The 20602-nt window shown below is 53.0% G+C and overlaps 2 protein-coding genes across 2 annotated transcripts; one reads left to right on the forward strand and one right to left on the reverse strand.

The window, feature by feature from the left end:
• Window positions 1-51: 51 nt before the first annotated feature.
• MTFP1 (mitochondrial fission process 1) lies at window positions 52-4622 on the forward strand. The gene is made up of 3 exons (XM_036013654.1): window positions 52-1675; window positions 2977-3207; window positions 4105-4622. Exons 1-3 carry the CDS (start codon window positions 1609-1611, stop codon window positions 4620-4622), a joined length of 816 nt encoding a protein of 271 aa, XP_035869547.1. The 5' UTR covers window positions 52-1608.
• A 5772-nt stretch (window positions 4623-10394) lies between these two features.
• Window positions 10395-19621, reverse strand: SEC14L3 (SEC14 like lipid binding 3). The gene is given in 16 exon segments (XM_028527324.2): window positions 10395-11333; window positions 12176-12191; window positions 12193-12252; window positions 12254-12303; window positions 12306-12346; window positions 12448-12458; window positions 12460-12588; window positions 13000-13106; window positions 13419-13502; window positions 14630-14690; window positions 15295-15390; window positions 16251-16439; window positions 17434-17493; window positions 17625-17668; window positions 17929-18004; window positions 19455-19621. Coding segments are annotated over 16 exon segments (1200 nt in total). The 5' UTR covers window positions 19509-19621; the 3' UTR covers window positions 10395-11211.
• Between the last annotated feature and the right edge of the window lie 981 nt (window positions 19622-20602).

Below are 20602 nucleotides of genomic sequence, written 5' to 3' on the forward strand. Positions count from 1 at the left end.
GCCACTGGCGGGGCACATGCGCAAAAACCACAAGCTACTTCTCTGGTGTATGCTTTCCCATGGGGCGCAGCGGCAACTTGCCTTCTGATTGGCCTGGCTGGTGGGCTGTCTTCGCCATCTTTGTTACGGGCACTAAGGATACTCGTTGCTGACTTCACAGTCAGGGCGGAGGCCCCGCCCCACTCGGGCTCCGAGGTGCCCGCACGACGGTTTTTGGCACTGACACCTGCGGGTCTAGCGGTAACGCTCAGTGCTCGCGGTGGGCCTTATGTGGAAGGGAGGCTGGGAAGCAACAATCACGTGGTGTTAGGGACCGTCTCCTAATTCCGCGCCAGCACTGCCAGTGTTTCAGGGGCTGAGGATCTCTTTGAGCCTGGAGCCCAGCTTCCGGAGAGGTGTAGTAACCTCTAACCGGGCTACGGACTACCGGTACACGACCCTACAGAGACAGCGACAGCCAGGGCTGAAAATGGGAACCTCAGTAGGGAGTCAGTGGTCTTCATATTTTCCGATTTTATTTAATGATAATAAAAGTTAATTCTTTAGTGAAAGCCTACTGGGTAGCATACAACTCTATGTTTACCGCCTTGGGTTATTGCAAATATTCAAGGAAATAATACATGCGAAAGAGCCTGGTACAAGTGAGCACTCAGAAAGTGTTGGCTCTTCATTTTTTCAGAGGTGGCTAACTGCTAATAGGCGCCACAGCTGGAACCCAGGACTGCCTTCTTTAGTGGCTGTGTCTTTGCTCGCTGATACCCCTTGTTTCTCCGGCCTCTCGTTCATTCATTCATTCATTCATTCATTCAAGGTCCTGCCCCCAAGAGATTCTTAGGGGCATACCGACACAGTTTATACCCAGCGCTTGTTCATCTAACATGGCATCTATCGGGAAGGAACATCCACCTCGCCAGGGTGCTCGCCATTCACTCCCCCAGGCTCATTTACTGAGCTCGTTTTAAGAGCAGAGGAGCTGAAGCCAGGCCCAGCTTCACCACTTAGCAGCTGTGTGACCTGGGAAAGTGACCCATCTTTTCTGTACCTCGATTTCCTCGTCTGTAAAGTGGAGGGTCACAGGCTGATGGGAGAGTTGAAGGAAGTAACCTGTCTAGGACCTTTAGCGGGTAAAGTCTGTAGCTGTTCTTTGGCCAAAGGTCTGGCCGTTAATAAACACAATAAATGATGACATGTAATAATCATCATGCCAAGAGAAACGGTGTCGTGCTCCCCATTTAAGAAATGAATAAAGTGAGGCTCGGAGAAGTACAGAAACCTGAGGTCACACAACTATGAAGTGTAGCTGTGAAGTGTAGCATACACCGTTTGAACTCCAGCCTCTTTGGCTGTCAAACTACAGTCAGTCCTGTGAAGAGGATCGTGCCAACCTCTCAACCGCCGAAAAAACGTGAAGGAAATTAATCTGTAAAACTCAAGCCTGTGAGAGGGGCTTCTGTGCGCGGGGGAATTTACAGACGCTCCCTGCTGGTGGGGGACAGCACTACCTGACCTTCAAACGGTCCCGCGGCGTTGGACAGGAGCGCCAGGTGGAGGCTGAGGCGGCAGCAGCCGCTAGACGGGCTGCAGTGGCCAGGCTGCAGCAGAAGCGCCATGACTGAGTCACCCCCGCGGGGAGCGGAGCGCGACCTTTTCCGGGACACATGGGTGCGATACCTGGGTGAGAGTGGGGCGAGGGGCATGGCGACAGCCCCCCCACGTAGCTGGAGAAGTAGGGGTCGCCGGACGCCGGTTCGGGTTCCGGAGAAGGTGGGAGGATCTTAGTTTTTATTCTGCTCAGACTAGAAATTGAGCTCATAGAGGGCTAGGGATTTGCCAAAGGTCACCCAGCTCTGGTCAGCCAACCGTGTCCTTGGAGTCTCTGCTGGTCCCGTCTCCCTGGTGGAAGCTCGGACCCTGCTTGGAGGTTGCCTTCTCTGGCATGCCTGGGCAGTGGCTGTGGAGTCAGAGTGTCTGGTCTATCCCAGCTTTTCACTGGCTGTCGGAGCCTCAGTTTCCTTGTTGGCAAACAGGAATGAACACAGGGCCTCTCTTCAGGTGGTAGTTGCAAAGGTAGAATGAGATAAGGTAGAGAAAGGCCTGGCACACGGCGAGTGCCTGGTCATTGGAGCTGCCCTGGTCAGTCACTGCCGCTGCTGTACCCCCATTAGCGCAGATGCTTCTAGAATCCAGATTGGGAATGGGAGTGATGTGAGTGATAATAGTGACTGTTCTCGGCTTTCCCATAATGGCCCTAAAGTTGAAGTGGGCACCATGGGTGCTGTTTTATAGGCTGGGAAACAGACTCAGGAGATAAAATCACTTGTCGAAGGTCATCCAGCTTCTGTTTAGCAGGCTGGATTAGAAGCAGCTCACTGTAGTGCCTCATTGTGGAACAGTCCATGGGCCACAGGATTAAATGTCCTCATCCCCTGACCAGCGCTACGCCAATGAGGTTGGGGAGGCCTTCCGCTCCATGGTGCCAGCAGCTGTGGTGCGGCTGAGCTATGGTGTGTCCAGCTCCTATGTGCTGGCTGATGCCATTGATAAGGGCAAGAAAGCATGAGATGTGAGTGTTAATCTGCCCCTCAACACCCCACCCAGTCCTTCCCTCATGGTTTAGTCCACAGCCTGGCATGTGATAAAATCACTGTGATAAAATCACTGTGGTTGAAGCATGTGAACAGTCCAGTTCCCATAACCTCAGCTGGTGCAGTCCCTCCCCCAGTCCTGTTTCTAGGATTGGGAACCCCACCCCACCCCTTGCCCTGTGTGTGACATAGTTTATAAACCTAGTCCTGGATATGGGCAAGTCTACCCCAAGCCCTAAATATGGTACAGTCCAGAAGGAAATACTAGTGTGGTCTGTCCCTGCCCCTCCCCCACTTCCCCCTTCCTGGTCCAGCCTCATGCCACTTGTCCACAGGGGTTTGTTTCCCAACTCTGCCCCTGCCTGGGTTAAGTTTCTCTTGTGCTCCGCAGGTACCAGGCCCCGAAGCAAGCCGCAGCACCAGGGTGACCGTGGCTGTGGTAGACACTTTCGGTGGCAGGCTCTGGCCTCTGTGGCCATCCCAGGTTTCATCATCAACCGGGTGTGTGCAGCCTCTCTCTATGTCCTGGCACTGCCACCCGTTGGCCTCTGGCTGTGCGCAAGTGGACGACCACTGCACTGGGACTGCTGGTCATCCCCGTCATCATCCACCCCATTGACAGGTGGGTGCTGCTTCCAGCCTCAGGGAGCATTCACTACATGGGTGGAGATGAGCCTGAGAGGTGGAGGAGGGGCTACTCACTCACTGTGCACAGAACAATGGCAGCAGAGGGAGGCTGGCACTCGGCTCCAGAGGCATATGACCTGGCAGGTACTTTGGCAGTAAGGCAGGGGTTACCTGGAAGGTATAGGATACAGACAAGTAAATTCCCCAGAAAGAAAACAACTTAGAATTATAAAAAACAACCCAAGCAGGCCAGAGCAGGTGCACCTGGAGGGTTTTAGTGACAGAATTGTTTGTGAAACTGAAAATCCTCAGTGATTTTATTATGCTGCTTTCAGACACGGCCGAATCTAGGCACCCAAATGATGTCATTAGGGGTCTGGGTCTCCTCATCCTACTACCCTTTTTCTCTGCTCCACCCCATGTTGGCTTTATTCACTTTGCCCTCATAGAAGTCTGAGATGGCCCTTAGCAGCTCCACCCCACCAGCTTAGAAAGCCCATAGGAATCTTCTTAGTAGTAACAGCAAAAATCCCAAGGAAGGCTGTCGTTGGTCCATTGTAGACTGGGTGCTCACCCTTGAGCCAGTTTCACTTTTCCGATTGGCTGGGCTTGGGTCATGTGCCTACTCTTAAAACCATAGACAGGGCCAGACCAATATGGAGTGGGAGGAGGAGTCTTTCTCCAAGGGAACATAACTGACCCTGAGGCCCTGAGCCAGTCTTTTACCCTCTCTGTGCCTCACTTATCCCAACTGAATAAAGAAGGAGGTGATAGTTGTATGTCACTTGTGCCCTGTATGTGGAGAGTCCCTTCCCCAACCCTGACCTCCTGCATCCCATTCCCCCATTAGCACCCCTTGGTCACCTGCTCATCACCCTTCATTGTCCCACAGGTCAGTGGACTTCCTCCTGGACTCCAGCCTGCGCAAGCTCTACCCCTCAGTGGAGAAGCCCAGCTCCTCCTGACCTGGCCTGGAGGTTCGCCCACTCCCTGCTTTGTTCCACCCTCCTCCTCCTGCCAGGGGATGCGATGCTTGTCTCCCTGGGGTCCAAGGCCCTGGCACTGAGTGGGTTTGAGCTGGATGAAAACGGAGACAAAGGCCTCAAGGAGCAGCAGCCACAGCAACTCAGACAGGGGCAGGACCTGACCCCTGGCTGCCTCCATGAAACTCTAGATACTGAGAAGGAACGGACCCTGGGTGGGCCCAGCCCCAGCCCTAGCCCTGTCTTTTGCCAGGAAAGTAACATCCTCCCATGGAGGATAAGGAATATGGCCAAGATCACTTGGCATGCTGGGGACTCAGGCCCCCTGGAAGCTCAGCTAAGTCACCCCATGGCAGCGTGGCTGGACAGAGGAGCCGCAGGCACTGGGGGAATGCTGGTGTGCAGCAATGGGGACCCTGAGGACTGATCCTCTGGCCAGCCCATCTCTAGAGCAGGGGCTGCTGAGGTCCGAAAGGCAGGACAGTTCCGGTCCAATAAATCCTCAAGAAGTTGAGTTTTCTTCTTTTCTGTTGGGGATGAGCAGGGATGTGGTGGTGGAAAGCAGGGTTGAGGGCCCTCAGGGGTGGAGGCTGACTCCTCAGGCCAGGTGTCACTCACAGTGGCCAACACTGGGCCTTCTGGTCCCTCCCTGCCCACCAGGGCTCCCTGCAGCCTCTTTCAGGGAAGGCATCACCCTCTTTCTGTGAGCCTCCTTAAGCACCCGCGCCTTTGGGAGGGGAGCCTATTGGGCATATACCACCTGAGCCTGAAGGTGCCTGAGATGAAGAGAGCCCCCATGGGAGTATCACATGGGACTCCCACGAAGGGACCCAAGAGTCCTGGAGAAAAGGGAGTGACCCAGGGCCTGCCCCCCACCCCACTTATCTTCTTCCCCACACCCCCTTGAAAGCTTGACCCAGGCAAAGATCAGTTCTGGCCAAGGTCCTGGCTCTCCCTTCACAGCCTAGGTACAGCTCAGTGGGCTAACCCCACTGTGCAAGAGACCACCTGCACCTGGGCAGGGACTTGCAGGGGCTGCGGGCCAAGGGATATTGGTGGTGAGACAGGATGGGGACTCAGGGGTTTTGGCTCCTCCTGTTGGGGTGTCTGCCTCTGCAGGGTGAGTCTGGTGGCCTTCCCCAGAGCTGGGGTCCCTGAAGGGATGGGGTGGGCCTTTCTCTGCTGCCCTTCTCTTCTCGCACTGGCACGATCCCATTCCCAAGCTCCCCATGACCTCCTCTGCCCAGTTTCCAGCAGCTTCCCTGGGTCTTAAATGCTCTGAGCCCCCCTCACTCCTCAGCCTTGTCTCTGCCTCCTCCCACACCCTTCTCCAATTCAGCACCATCTCCCCCCAGGGCCACACCCACACCTGCACCCCTGTGACATCTGGGTCCTGCCAGCATTCCTTGTTCACTTCTCTCTCCCACCCTCAGGGCGCCCCCTAAAGCTGGAAGCTGCCCAGGCCAGTCAGGCTTCTGTGCTCTTGGGCACAGTCTGAGTTCTCAGCCTCGTGTACCTCCCCATCACCTGCCCTCAGAGCACCCCCCCACCCCATTCCTCAGCTGGAAATTCTTTCCTCTTGGCCAACCCTGAGTTTCCTTCAGAAGCAGCCCCTATGCCCTCTGCTCTGTTGCCCCTCAGCTCTGCCCTGCTACGGGCCCCTCTGGCCTCGGCTGCCCCACTGGTGGCCCTGCCCTATGAAGAACTACTGGGGCCCAGCACACACAGGAGCTTGCAGGCCTTCTCAGGCCAGGCTGGTGGGAACAAGGTCTTTGGTCAGCTAGTCTGGGGCAGGGAGAGACTTCCCTCACCTGCCTTCCCCGACCTGCCTTCAAACACACACGCCTTACCCCACTCCCTGCTCCACTGGGGAGATGCAGTGGTTGATTAGGGGGGCATATTAGGGGAGGCTTCTGGGCAGCAGGCAGACAAGCCTGTGGCCTGCCGAGGGATGCTGGGCTCAGGGCACTGCTCTGTTCCTTAATGTTTGCTCAGAGACCCAGCAGCCCCCTCGGGCAGAGGTTAGGCCTCTGCGGGATGTCGGAGACCCGGGTCCAGCCGGTGGTTCTCTTTCCATATCCCCTTGCTGTGGGCCAATGAGAGCCGAGCTCCAGCCTCTAGAGCCCATTGTTAACTCGGTCAGGAGTTTGGTGAGCCAGTGGTTACACACAGCCATTATTAAAATGAAACAATATGAACTCGGATTTAAATATATTAGAAACAAAGGTGGTAAAAGGTCCTCATCGCAGGGAAAAAAAATCGTAATCATGTGTAGTGATGGATGTTAATTCGACTTGCTGTAGTGATCATTTCAAAGTGTATACAAATATCGAATCACGTTATACAGCTGCAACCATGCAGGGCCCGGCAGAAGTAACACCCACCTGAGTGTGGTTGGCGGGGTAATAATATGGGTGTAATAATTCATAGTTTCAATTTGAACATTTCACCTAAAATGTCATGTGGTGGTGTGCTTGAGTGTGCTATTGTTATGTTACAGAATTACATGCCTGTGATTTTGTAATACAAGGTTCTGTAATAAAAAGGGGGCATTATTTGTGCCGGGCCCTGTATAATGTTTTTTGTCAATTATCTGTCATTAAAAAACAAACAAGCAAACAAAAAACAAGTAGTAGGAGCTCAAAACTTACTCCTTCCTAATTATTTTACTAGACTTGACAATCGCCTGTGCTCTTGAGGCTGTTCACCTCTCCTGTGCGTTTGGTGGAAATGCCGTTACTGGTGTGCTGCTGTGCATCGTGTCTCAACTCCGTGCTCCGACTTCACTTGGGGAGCTTGAAACAAGCCGTGGTGGGAGTATTTACACCGCGGAGACCAACACATCAGGGTCCCCTGCCCTGGGGCGCCAGTGGCCAAACATTCACCAGCGTCGCTCTCCTGTTCACCAAGGAGGTTGTTAGTAGCACCATCTCCCTTTCCAGACCCCGTATTCTAAGGATCAGAGAGGGCAGGTGGCATGGCCGAGGCCTCCTGGCCCATAGGGTCACAGATCAGCCTCAGCCCTGGTCTGCTCTCCCTTCTCCCAATGCAGCCGGGGAGGGAGAAGGGAAATCGGCCGGGGCTGCAGTCCCTGCTTGTCTGGATCCCTTGCCCCAGATTTCCTCCCACCTGTGGCTGCTACCCTAGCGCCTGATATTTGGGTTCAGACCCTTGTCTCTCTTCCCTGGCTACTCCCTCTCACTCCAGTAGCTTCTGTCCCCACTTCTCCGCCACCACATCTCCTATCTGTCCCCTCCAGGCCTGGATGAGGGCAGCCGCCTCTGGCTTGCCCCACTCCAAGCTTCTTTATCTTACCAGCCGCTTCTTAAAATGTTCAGAACCGAGTCCACACTCCTCATGGTGGCTTTCAGAGCCCTTCATAACCTGGACAACCCCGCCCTTGCCCTCCACCCCCAATTTTTATTTCAGCTATTCTGCCCTTTTTGGTTCCTTGGGTCTGGCCATTCTCTTGACTGGGCTTTCTTATACACTGTTCCCTCCAACTGGGACACTCCCTTCCAGCCTTCTCCCACCCCTTCCTGCAGGTGCACCCACCCTCCTGACTACAGGCCACTCCTTCCTCAGTTCACCCCCTCAAGTTAGCCTCTGATCCCTAGGGCTGGCTTGGAAGCCTCCTCTGGGATCCCTCCAATCCAACATTCCCTGCAGGGCCTAGGAGGATGCAGCAGACCCCTGCTGGGATTGGGGGGATGTGCCTTTTCCTACCCCCAGGTCTTTGTCCTACAGCAAGCTGAGAGTTAGATTCCCCCAGTGGCCACTTTCACACAATTCTAAGCATCACCACAAGGAGGCAGCACCTCCCAATGTGCCTGTGTTAGCTGGTTCAAACTGCCCCCAGGGTTAGTGAGAGCAGTATCAATGAACTGCTCCTGGTATGTGCCAGGTCCTGTGCTAAGTGCTTCCTGTGATGTGGCTTATTTACTCCTAGCACCCACATCATTGTTAGGGCCTTGTTGCCTGGAGTCGGAGTCCCTGGCCCAATCTCACCCAAAACACCCCATAGCCCTTGACCTTCCTACCATCTCACCCCAACTTTCCCCCAGCCCAGTACTGACTCCGCGACTACCACCTTCAGCCCGAAGCTCTCTACACAGTCAGGGAAAGAGCCGACTCACAGGCTGCGTGACCAAGGACGAGTTGCCTGGTCTCTCTGGGCCCTGGTTTCCTCATGTCCAACTCTCTGTACTGACCTCCTGAACCTGCTGGGAGGGTTAAGGAGAAGTGGCTCACAAGCCGTTCAGCCAGAGCAGGGGATTCACAGAGGGAGCTCCACAAACACTGGCTGCTCTTAATGAGGCAAGGGGTGTCGCCTCAATGGCGAACAACTGGCTGTTCCATCTGCGGGCAAACCCAGATATAAAGTATGCCAATTACACGGTTCAGGGATTCCACCTCGAAGAATTTATTCAGAGGAAATAATTGGATGATTATGAGATGTGCACCTGAGGATGATCATCACGGTCTTACTTGTACAAACTAAAATCTTGGGATCTCCTTCAATGCCCAGCGCATAAAAGAGCCTCCTTCTGGTCTGAGCATGCTGGTGGCTGAATCTCCCTAAGTGTTCTCCAGGGTCCCGTCTGAACACCTCGGCCTGGCATTCACAGCCTCCCGGCCTTGGAGGCTCACCTCTCACCACAGCACATCCCTGCACCTATGTCCTCACTTCCACTGACCCCTCACCATTCCCTGGATGTGCCCTGCACATCCGGCCTCCGTGTCTTTGCTCAGGCCATGCCATCTGCCAGGAATGCCCTCTCCACACCCACTTCCCTCTGCTCCCAGCTTCCAAGGTCAGCTCTTGTGGTACCTGCTCCATGAACCCTCTTCGGCATCCTCTCCCAGACAGAACCATCTCGCTGTGCAGCACCCTCCACCATCACGTCCCCCCTCCCGTGGACAAGAGTTATGAAATGACACCCACAGAGCACATGAATGGGGCTCTTATTCTGTGCCAGACACTTTGATAAGCATGATGTTATGTAACCTCTGTAAGAGCCTATGATAATGCCACCATTATCATCCTACAGGTGAAAAAATTAGGTCCCCTGTGCAGTGAGCCTTCCATCGGCATCAACTATTACTACCCTTATTAAATCCTATGTGAGTGAGGAGGACTTGGGAGCCTTTTGTGAAGTCAGGGGGCATTGTAGGCAGCTGGGGGTCACAGTGGGGAATGGGGAAGTATGTGGCCTGGGCCCAGCTCAGCCATGCCCTAGACCCACCTGTGGGCTCCAGGTAAGGGTTGTTTCTTCCCCAGCCTCCGCTGGGCCAATTTAAGGAGGCCTGTGGGTGGCAGACAATGTTTTTCCTAAGGGGGCTTCCATGGGTTGCTCTGGTCTTGCTGTTAGGTAAAGTCTGGGCAATGGGGCTCCCTTGGAAGCAGGGGTAGCGAGTGAGGGTCCTCCCCTTGCCCTCCCTGTCTCTGAGCTAAGCCTCCCCCTGCCAAGCACACACCGGGTGAGCCCCCTGGAGGATAACTCACCCCACCCACCCCCTGGCCTAGGCTGCTGCAGGAGCCAACTCACCACCCCCATGAGTCCAAGAGTTGTGTCAGGACCTGGGGCTCAAGCCAGCATCTCTGTGTCCCTAACTTGCAGCGAGAAAGTCCTGAAAGCCCTGGTGTCTCCCCCAGTCACAGAGTTCTTGTGGGTGTCAAGGGGGTGAGCTTTCCAGGGCCATGTGAAGAGGGGCAAAATGCTGGGCTTTGAAGCACGAGCCCTGCCTACTCTTCTGTGAGTTTCCTTGGACAAGTGGCTTCAGCATCATGTGTCTCCATTGCTTCAGCTGCCCAATGGGCATAACGCCTCCTTTGCCCACACACTGGGATTGGAGAGGGTGACATCCAGGACACTTCTACTTGGAAGACCTAGGACAAACAAGTCATTCCTCTTCTTCTTCATAAAAGTAGGGCCTTAGGGAGAGGCTATTATGGGGAAATTAAAAGCAATGTCTTTGAGTAAAGAAAAAACAACACACGCAAAACCCTTGGGTTTTCCAATCTACTACTTAACAGCTGTATGATGTTGGGTGTGTGACTTCACTTCTCTGAGCCTCAGTTTCCTTATCCATAAGGTGGCCACGATTAACAGCCTCCAGTGAGGCGTGAAAGTAAACAAGCTAAACTCATAAAGCACTTGGAAGCAGGTGTGGCACACAGAGAACACTCACCAAAAGATAGCTGTGATTTTTTATTGTTATCACCAGGCAGCTGCTAGAGCCAGATATGACTTCCTTTGCTTCCAGGAAAGTTTCCTTAATTGCTGAAAACATAGACCGTGTGTTCCAAGGAAAAGAAATGAGAGTGGAAGATATGGGTGGGGGGAAGCTGTGAACCTTGAGTCAGATAGAGCCTTAATGGAAGCATCTCTCACCTACCCAGGGGAGCAGCCACTGCCAGAAATCTGGGGGCTGATTGCCTGAGTCTCTCTCCAGGAGACTTCATCCCTTCCAGGGCTCTGTTCCTGTCCAAGGTGCTGAAATCTGCTCAGGGAGGGCTCCTTCCTGTTCAATGCGCATCCGTGAATAGCTGCTCTCTACCTCCATTCAACTTCACAAGGATACACTCTGAAAATGTACCTTTAAAAAAAGTCTACTCTTTATGTAAATCAACTATTTAAGGGCTAGATGTAAAAAAAAATTAGATACATCTCCAACCCAAATTGCTCATAGTTCTTAGGGAAGGAATTCAAGTGCCTCAGGAGAAGTGAGGGCGGAGGGTACATTTATTTTCCTATTCCTTAGGTTTCAGTGATATCCACTTCTTGCTTTTACCCTTGATTCTTCCTCTCCTGCAACACTGGCACCTTCCAAGGCTGTGCCTCTCCTACCTTTTCTGATCTAACCACAGCATATGAGTCTTCCCCAAAGCAGCTCCTTCTCTACTACTCATTAACGTCCAAGTCAGGAGAACTAATGATCAGTTTCTGGTGGGAGGGTAGACTATACAGAGAAAAAGCAGAAGGTCAGGGGTCTCTGAGAAGTGAGGCAGCAGCCTAGATAGGGGTGAGCTCCTTGTCGTATTTCTGCATGCCCTCGTCCGGGAGAAGTACCTCCACTGTGAAGCTGATCTTCTTGGTATGGACAAAGCTATAGGTGTTGTCGAAACGCAGGACATCTGGAGGGACAGATGGACAGGCAAGTAGCTAGTCCTGTTTAACACTCCCTGTGTCCCTGTCCCATACCTGGGGGAGGACAGGCTGTTTTCCCACCTGCTGTGTTTGCCAAGCTGAGCCAAGTTCCTACCACTACTGTTTCCTTCCCCATGGGAACTGCCACCCCCCAGCAGGGCCTGTAAATAGACACTGGCCTCCTGGCACACGTTCAGGCTGGCTTTAGTTGCATGAACTGGCAATGAGAACAATGGCCACTGCATGAACCTGCATGATGGGATTGGACACTTGTATGATGGGATTGGAAGGGGAAAATCGGGGAATGCCAGAGGCTTCCCAGCCCCCCCTAGATGAAATGAGGTAGCTGGGCCAGGCCTGTGCATGTCCTCTGCCTCCCAAAGGCACCCCAAGAAGAAGAGGTTGTAAACCTCTGCTTCACAGGTGAGCAACCAAGGACCCAGATTGCAAAGGACTTTCGCCCAAGATTACACAGCTACCAGCAAGGCTGAGGGGGATCCTGGCTCCCCATCAGATGCATGACTATGGACAAGCTGACTTACTTCTCAGAGCCCCAATTTCTTCCTGGGGAGAGTTGCATATACCCTATCATCCCTTGCCTGTGTCCTGTGGTCCAAGGGCTCTCAACCCCTTCAGGGCCTGTGGGCCTCTGGCTCTTGGTGCCCAGTAGGTGCTCATGAAGTGTGGACCAAAATGAACAGCCTTGTGAATGAATGGCACTAACCAAGGCTGTGTGTACCTGGGTGTTGGTAGGGGGGCCACTACCCCTCTAAACTGTGGGACAGGTATTTCAGCTTTTGGAGCTGGGTCCCAGCTGGGGCAGACTTACAGACACCAGCTTCCCGAGCAAGTGAGGCTCCCGTCCTCAGGCACCATGTGGGCGTTATAGCGCTGGCTGGGCAGAACCCTCTGTCATATCCCCTGCTCGCTGCCGCTCCCCCCTCTTGGTCTTCAGGAGACCCCGAAGCCGATATCTGCACCGTCAGATGAGAACTGCCACCTATGTGTGGGTGGGAGGAGAGGGACAAGGTTACTACTCAGTCTGATGGTCCCCTGAGGGGCTAGTATCCAGCCAGGAGTGAGTCAGTGGCCTGTCCCTACCTGAGGACACAAACCTGGGAACAGGATCTCATACTCCACTTGGTGTGAGGCGCCTCGGTTGATCTGCACTGAGTGCTCATACTGAGTCTTCACCTGGTCCCGCACGTACATGGACTTGGGGATCTCTCCACCATAGTTGATCTGCAGGCACGGGATGGGATGGGATGGGCTGGGATGGGCTTGCTCCCCTCTTCCAGCTACTGCATTGTTCATGCTGCTTCATCTGCCTGAAATGCTCTCACTATTTCTAGAAGTATCTTGCTCATTCTGTGTTATCCCACTATCACCCCACCCAACCCCCTGACACTCCAGGTTGGGGTCAGGGCCTTCTCTGGAAACTTCCTTTTCCAGCTCATTCCTCTGAGACAAAGTTTTCTTATTTCTTGTTTGCCTGCACAGCTGCTGAGAGCCCTGTGGGCGCAGGGCTGAGACTGTTTAGCTCAACACCTTGCTCACAGGGTCTTTCCATAATCATTTGTGGAATGAATGAGTGAGTGAGAAGGACACCAGCTCTACCCCCTCTCCCCTTCCCTGTCTTGGGGATCTTTGTACCTTAGTTAAACATTTGGGGTTGCCATCTGGGTCAGTCAGGGTCCCCCCAAAATGGGCAGGCAGTTCCTCAGGACTGATGTGTTTCAGCAAACCTTCTTTCCAGTTGTCTGGGGAAGAATGGTTGAAGGGCAGTTATCAGGAATTAGGAAACCTGTCAGCAGCTCCATCCCCATATGAGGCCCATAGCCCAGAGGTTGACTAGTAAACAACGGAAACCAATAAGGAAGAAGCGTGCAAGCCATTAGTCACCAGAAATAGGGAATAAGGCAGAGGCAACTGGATAGACTTTACAATGTAAGACCCCACCTCACTTTTGAGAAGGACTCTAGGTGATATGTGAATTTCTGGAATGGGTGATAGACCAGCCTCGCTCCAAAGCTCATGCCCAGAGCTCAGGGGATGGAACTAAAACTACTTACTTCCCAACACTATAATTTTTCTGCGAGTGTCTTCACTTAGGAAGGGCTTCATGAGGTTGTAGCCCACAGGGAAGAGTTTGGTGGCTGGAAAGATACAAGCAAAGATAATAAGGAGAATATAATTCTATTGAGCCATTCTCTCCATAACAGTCATAGCTAATAATATGGAAGAATCATGAATTACCTTGGAAAATTTCAATGCTCTGCCCCTGACAAACCAATCAACCAATTGGTTAACCAACTAACAAGCAACAACTAACCAACCATGTAATCATCCAGTCTATAAACCAACCAACCAGCCAACAAATTGCCAATCAATTTGCTTTCTAACTATCCCAACCATTTGCCTACCAACAATCACCAATCTACCAAACAACCAATTAACACATCAGCTAATCAGCAACCAATAAGCCAATTAAGCAACCAATTAACTGCCCCACCAACTACCCTCTCCAGCCATTCAACCTTTCAAACAACCAACAGCCAACCATCTAAGATCCATCCAAACAACAAACCAGCCAGTCAACTAACCAATCTGCCAACTTGTCACTCATACAACCAACCAACCAACCAACCAACCAACTAACCAACGAAAATGCCAACTAATCACTCAATCAGTCAGCCAAACTAACAACTATCCAACCAGCAAATCAATCAACCAACCAATTAAACAGCCAACCATCAAACACACATCCATCCTTCCATCTACTCTAAATGACACTCCACTCTAAATGACAATCACCCAAAAACCCATTGAGCATCTACATGGCCCCAGGTCTGTGAAAGATACAACAGAAATGGAGAATTAGAAGACATTGACTTCAAGGAGTGGACAACCCAGCAAGGAAAATAGGATGAACACACACAAGACCACTGGTGGCCCAGGAGACAGCAGACAAGAAAGGCCAGACTGGGCTGCACCAGTCTCCAGTGTCAGAGGCAGTTTGAGTAGGGAGAGATCAATGAGGCAGAGAAGTGATGGGAGATTCCTGGAACAGCTGGGGTCGGAGCTGCTTCCTCTTGCAGCAAGGCCAACCGTAGAAGCTCCCGTTTATGGAGCACTCACTCTGTTCCAGGCACTCTAAGTGATTTGCATGCAGCCAAGCAATCAACCTCTCTTGCTACAACCCAGGGAAGAAGGCAATATTATCATCCCCAGGGTACAGGTGAGGAAAGAGAAGCACAGGGAAGTGAAGTCAATTGCCACACACCTTTCACAATGAACATGAACTTTAGGGTCTCCGGATAATTCTCTTCAAGGAGGCTAAAGAACTGTGGAACCAAGAAAGACCCCATCAGAGCCCACACCTCATCTTATTCCACTCACTCCCACCACCTTTGCAATCTCCCTTCAGGAGGGTTCAGAGAGCTGTGGAGGGTTTCCTTTCTCTCCATTACCTCTGCTGGCCCCTAGAGGGGAACCTCTCACCTCAGACTATTGCAACCATGCCATTATGATCATTTTAAAGTAAAATTATAGTAATGATGGTATAGTAATAATAATGACTACTGTTTATTAAGTGTTCACTATTTGCAAGCACTGTGTATATACTTTACATATCAAGTCACTTAAATACCCCTCTACCCCTCTGAAATGCAGGCAATCAGTCTCCCTCAGAACTTGTCCAAGTCACAGAGCAGGGATGACAGGGCTGGGAAGGCTTTGGGGGAAGCTGGCCCCATGGTCTCAATACAGTGTTGTCCCTGAGGCCTGTGGGGTCTTCTCAGAAACATTATCAATGAGCATGAGGCACATGGCAGGCCCAGGAAGGCTACCAACTTGTACCTAATCTTGGCTATGAGTAAGCAGCCAGGGCACAGCAAGCCAAGCTGGTTGTTAAAGCAATCAGGGGTTGCTCTGGGGCTTTCTCCTCACCTCTTGGTATACTTCCACCAGCGGTTTCCAGAAGTGCTTCAGGCCCAGGCCCTCGCAGTCAAATATCATCACAATGGTATTAATCTTCTTCCCCAGCTGCAAGGATGAGAGCAAGGACCCGTTCCAAGGTTCAGGGTGCAGGCTCAGAACTTGGGACATGGTGACCCTAGCACATGACACCTTGGGGTTTCTCCCAGTCCCCTACTCTGTCTTCAGAGGTGTGGAAAAAACAGTGAATGCATTTATATATCCATCTATTCATCAGCTGACCCATCCATTCACCCATCTATCCATTCATACGCCATTCATTCATTTCTCCATGTGTTCAACTGATACTTATTAAGAACCTATTTTGTTCCAGATACTGAGAGCATAACACAAAATGCTCAATTAATCCATACTGTTTGTCTTCAAAGAGACCACAGTCTGGCTGGGGAGGCTGACAGGCAACCAGGTCACCATAGTCCTGAGCTGTGCTGGGATGGGACAGCATGGGAACTGTGGGAACACATGTTAACCCAGAAGGGGGCCACCGAGAAGGTGGCATTTGAGTTTGCGACCTGAAGCATAGACGGAGAAAGCCAGAGGAAGTGTGGCAGGCAGGTGTGCATGCTGGGGGTAGGGTTCTCAGACAGCAGGAAGAGCGGGGGCAAAGACGCAGCAAAACTAACAGTAACTAGCATGGTCGAGAAATACGTTAGGCCCTGCACTCCAGGCCATGTACTTGCATTATCTCATTTAATCTTTGCGACCATTATTTATTATTATTCGTTTTCTAGGTGAAGAAACAGGCTCAGAGACGTGACTTTTCCAGGCTGCACAGCTGGGAAGTGGCAGAGCTTGTGTTTGACCCCACAGCCTTCTGACCATAACTGGAATGGGTGCGACTCCTGGGACCACGTCCCCCGGTGGCCTCACTGGGCCCAGCTGCCCGCCCCACCCAGCCTGGGCCTCACCCGCTCCGTCTGCAGGTCACACTCATGCAGGATGCGCTCGCAGTCCCTCATCTTGGTCTTGAGCAGGTCCTGCTTGGTGACCGAGAAGAGCAGGCCCTTGGGGTCCAGAGGCCCGATGATGTCATACCACACGGGGCAGCCGTCACGGTCATGGCCACAGAGGCCCCCAGGCATGTATTTCTGAATCACCTGGGCATGGAAAGATACATGGCTCTTGGCATCAGGCACCTTCCCGGAGACCCCCAGACCAGGCTGACCTGTGTGCCCCGAGCCCACACACAGCATGGAGGGCAGCACTATGGTCCTGGTGAGGAAACTGAGGGCCTGCAGGGAGGGCCTTGCTCACAGCAGGCACACAGCAGAGCCAGGCCTCAGCAAGGCCTGGCCTCAGGCCTCTGGGCTCCTCGGTTACGCCCCTAACATCTCCCACAGCCCTTTTCATGGGGATACAGACATTGCTGCTGCCCTGCTGTGCATCCTGAGCAAGTGACACTGCCTCTCTGGGCCCCATTCTACCTCCTCTTCTGTAAAATGGCTTGACTAGTTCCTCCCTTAGGGGGTTGTTAGGGTAAGTCCCCCAGATCATGTCAGCAAAGCACAGGGTCTGGCCTAGAGCTCCTACTCCATAAATAAAACTGACCACTGACCATTGCTAGGATGTCAGTGGTGGGACTGTCCTCCCAGTGCCTTGGTGAGTAAGTTTCCTCCCTATCCAGACAGGCTGCTTTGAGCAAGGCCCTAAGGGTGAGGCTCAGGGCACAGGCTCACTGTGGTAGTGAAGAGCCAGGCTCAGGGACAGACAGGTCTGAGCTCAAATCCCAGCCCCACCTCGGGCCTGTGGGCCTTTGGGTAAGCCTCTTAATCTTTGCTGGGCCTCAGTGTCCTCATCTGTAAAATGGGACAATAGTATCTACCTCAAGGGTTATGAAGATTAAAAGAGCTTACACAGGAAAAGTCTTAACCCAGGCCTGGGCCTCATAAGCCCCCAGGAACTGTTCAATATTGTTACAGGAGAGGTACCTACTGGCCCAGGGGGTTCCACAGGCTTCTCAGGCTGGCCACTGGGGATCCTGCACGCACAATCCCCAGTGACCCAGAGGCTGCTTAGTGCTATGTCTGTGGAAGATTGGTGTGTGTGTGTGTGTGTGTGTGTGTGTGTGTGAGTGAGGGGGTGTTGGCTCACCTCTGGGGGCTCCCAGTTGAGGATGTTGTCAATACCCATGGTCTTCCGGAACTCCATGTACTAGAGAAAGATAGTGGTAAGGCTCCACTGGGCTTCCAGCACCCTGGAGGAAGGGATGGAGCAGAGGCCGGGGGCATGCATCGGCTCCCAGGAAGCCCCCCTCCCAAATCTCCAGCAGGGACGGGTCTCACCTTGCGGAGCATGGCCTCTGATTTCTGCAGGTCGAAATTCCGAGCTGTGGGAAGAGAGAAGGGAGGAGTGAGGTGGGGAAAAGACTGCCTCACAGTTGCCTTGCCCTGGTCCTGGGCAGTGGGAGCTCTGGAGGGCACTGGGGGCCTAGGAGGGGCTTTTCTTCCCTGTGCCCTCTCCTCTCCTGGACCAAACATGTGGAGCCAGGTGATGTGGTTGGAGACTGAGAGCCCGTCGTCTGGAGCAGTTGGGGCCAGGCCCCCCTCGCCGCCCCTTCACCATGAGCGTTCCCACCGCTGCCCTCACCTCGGAGCCAGCGCAGGAGGAAATGGTCATCAGGGTTGGGCAGGGCAGGCAACACATCCTGGACATTTTCTCGGAACTGAAAAGGGAAATGCCGGTTAAAGTGGTTTTCTCACGGAGCCTTGGCTCCCAGACCCAGTGACATGAGTTTTCCTCCACCCCCCTTTTCTTCCACGTGCACCTGGCCCACGGTGACGGAAGGGTGGCCAGGCAGGTGAATAGGAAACATAGGTCATTGGATGGGTGAGTGGATGCAAAGGTAGGATGGATGGAAGGATACATGGGTGAGTGAATGGAGAGAAAGAAGAATGAATGGGTGGGTGAGAGGGTAGGTGCGTGGCCAAAGAAGAAGGAGAAAACAAAGAACGAGTGGATGGAGAAAAGGAGAGATGGGTGGGTAAGTAGAAGAAAGGAGAGTTTGGTAGGTGAAAGGGTAGGAGGAGGAATGGATAAATGGGTGGGTGGGTGTGGGCATATGGATAGAAGAAAGAATAAGTGGGTGGGTGAGTGGATCGGCCCCCCCTTATTCCCAGAGGACACATTCTAAGAGCTCCCTGACCCCTATATATCCTATGGTTTTTCCTACCCATATGTAGCTATGATAAAGTTTATTTAACTTGTAAACTAGGCACAGTAAGAGATTGACAACAATAACCAACAATAAAACAGAACAACTATAACAATGTACTGTAATAAAAGTTATACGGAGGTGGCCTCTCTCTTCCTCTCTCCGATAACCAGTCTGATAACAGAGACGGTTACTAAGCGACCAGCAGGTGGATACTCGGGACAAAGAAATGCTTCTCATGTAGGGTGAGTAGGGCGGGACAGACAGGGAAGGCAGGAGATACCATCACACTGCTTAGGACAGTGTGAAATTTAAAATGTAGGAATTGCTTATTTCTAAAATTTTTCATTTCATATTTTCAGACTGCCGTAGAGAGCAGGTGACGGAAACCGTGGACAGCGATGCTGTGGATCGGGGAACACTGCTGCCCTCTTCATTCCTCCCACGTGTTAGCCCACCAAGGCTCCTGCCTTCTTTTTTTCTTATCCCATTTTCTACAAAAACTTGGTTAAGGATCACGTGTCCTTGTCCCCACTGACCGTGGGGGTGACACACCCTGCTCTGTCTCTCTGGCTCTTACAGACCGGTCGTCTCTGGGGGTCCCAAGGAGGGATGCGACTGGAGCCAGAGGGCCGACCATCGGCACCCTTCAGCTCCCACCTGAGGGGCCTCGGGGGGAGGGGGAGGGGCCGCTTTCCGACAAAGCTCTCTGGGTCTGGCTCCCGCATGCCAGTCGGGCTTGATCTGACACCCACACTATTGACTGGAAGTGCAGCTGTTCCCTCAGCCCCTTCCCTGGAAGGGTCACTGGGCACTGTGACACCTAACCTTGGGAGAGGTGACAGCAAAGAGACAATGTCAAGGACATGCTGAGCCTACCGAGTAAGGCAGAGTTCCAGCCACCGCCCATCCTCTGCCCCCCAGCCCCTTTCCCTGGGGCTCTGGGGAAAGGGGCTCTCACCTTGGCCAGGGTCTCTGCCTGCTTGGGGCTCAGGTCTCCGACTCGGCCGCTCATGGTGCTGGGTGAGGCTGCAGGAGTAGGGGCCACTGCAGGCAGAGGCCAAGCCGGGTCTGTGGCTCTGATCCAGCTGGGCCTTTTGCCCCCACTCCTGGGTGTGGCTCCAGGTGCCTCCTCCTTGGACAACTGTTGAATGGCACATTACATAATTGGGATTAAGTAAGGTCCAGTGTTTGGCTCTGGGACAGGTCTGAGGGGCCGGCAGGCACGTGAGGGCGTGTGAGAGGTCCCCTGCCGGGTGGGGAAGGCTGGGAGAGAATGGGACTGGCCTCCCATGGCACGCGAGCCCAGGCCGAGGGCCTGCGGAATGCCCATCTGTGTTCCCAGGCCTCCAGGGGCCACTGTCCTGGAGAAGGGGGGTATTTTGGGGGAGTGGAAGCAGCACCCTTTCTCTCTGAGCCTCAGTTTCTCCCTGTCACTAAAGAAGAGACTCCACACTGAGGCTTCTGCAAAAGACACCACCCAGCCAGCTCTGACGGGTAGGAATCAGGGACTTGGTCAGTTTAGGAAAGAGTTCATCACTCTGTCTGGGAAAAAGGCTCACGTCCTTTTGCAACAAGCATTCATATTTAAGAAGAGAGAAGCTGGAGTAGAAAAATAGAATTCAAGAAAAATAGAATAGAATTCATCCTTGCTGAAGGTTCGTTTTCTCCAAAGGACCGATGCTGCTTTTCCTGATGTCTTTCCAACTCCACCGTGCAGTGCTGGCCCAGCGCCTTCAGTGTGGGGAAGGGCTGAGCCCCCCCCCCCCCCGCCCCGCTACTGCAGCCCTCTCTTTCTGTTGCCGAGGGCTTGTCCGGAATCCTGCATCCACCGGGCCCTAAGGGAGAGCTGGCGCGTGGGGACAGCCTTCGGACAGTAAAGGTATTTCTTGGTATTTTAACCACCTGATCGGTGAAGGGGCATCCACCATCTATTGCCAGTGATGAGAAAAGCCCAGAAGTTTCCCCTGTCCTTTGATTTCTGTCGTGTTGCCTGATAGTCTCTCATTAGATGTGACTGCAAGGCCTGGCCCCCTCCCTCGTAAGACCTCCACTTTGAGATGACATCTCCGAGTGTCACTTGCTTCACTTATAGAATGGGGACATGGG

This window comes from Phyllostomus discolor, chromosome 13, assembly GCF_004126475.2.
Source record: "Phyllostomus discolor isolate MPI-MPIP mPhyDis1 chromosome 13, mPhyDis1.pri.v3, whole genome shotgun sequence".
NCBI classification, from domain to species: Eukaryota; Metazoa; Chordata; class Mammalia; order Chiroptera; family Phyllostomidae; genus Phyllostomus; species Phyllostomus discolor.

Coding starts and splice junctions, on each gene's coding strand:
- MTFP1 (XM_036013654.1), top strand. CDS start 1,609: ATGACTGAGTCACCCCCGCGGGGAGCGGAGCGCGACCTTTTCCGGGAC. Junction 1,676..2,976: donor CACATGGGTGCGATACCTGG/GTGAGAGTGGGG, acceptor TGTGCTCCGCAG/GTACCAGGCCCCGAAGCAAG. Junction 3,208..4,104: donor ATCATCCACCCCATTGACAG/GTGGGTGCTGCT, acceptor ATTGTCCCACAG/GTCAGTGGACTTCCTCCTGG.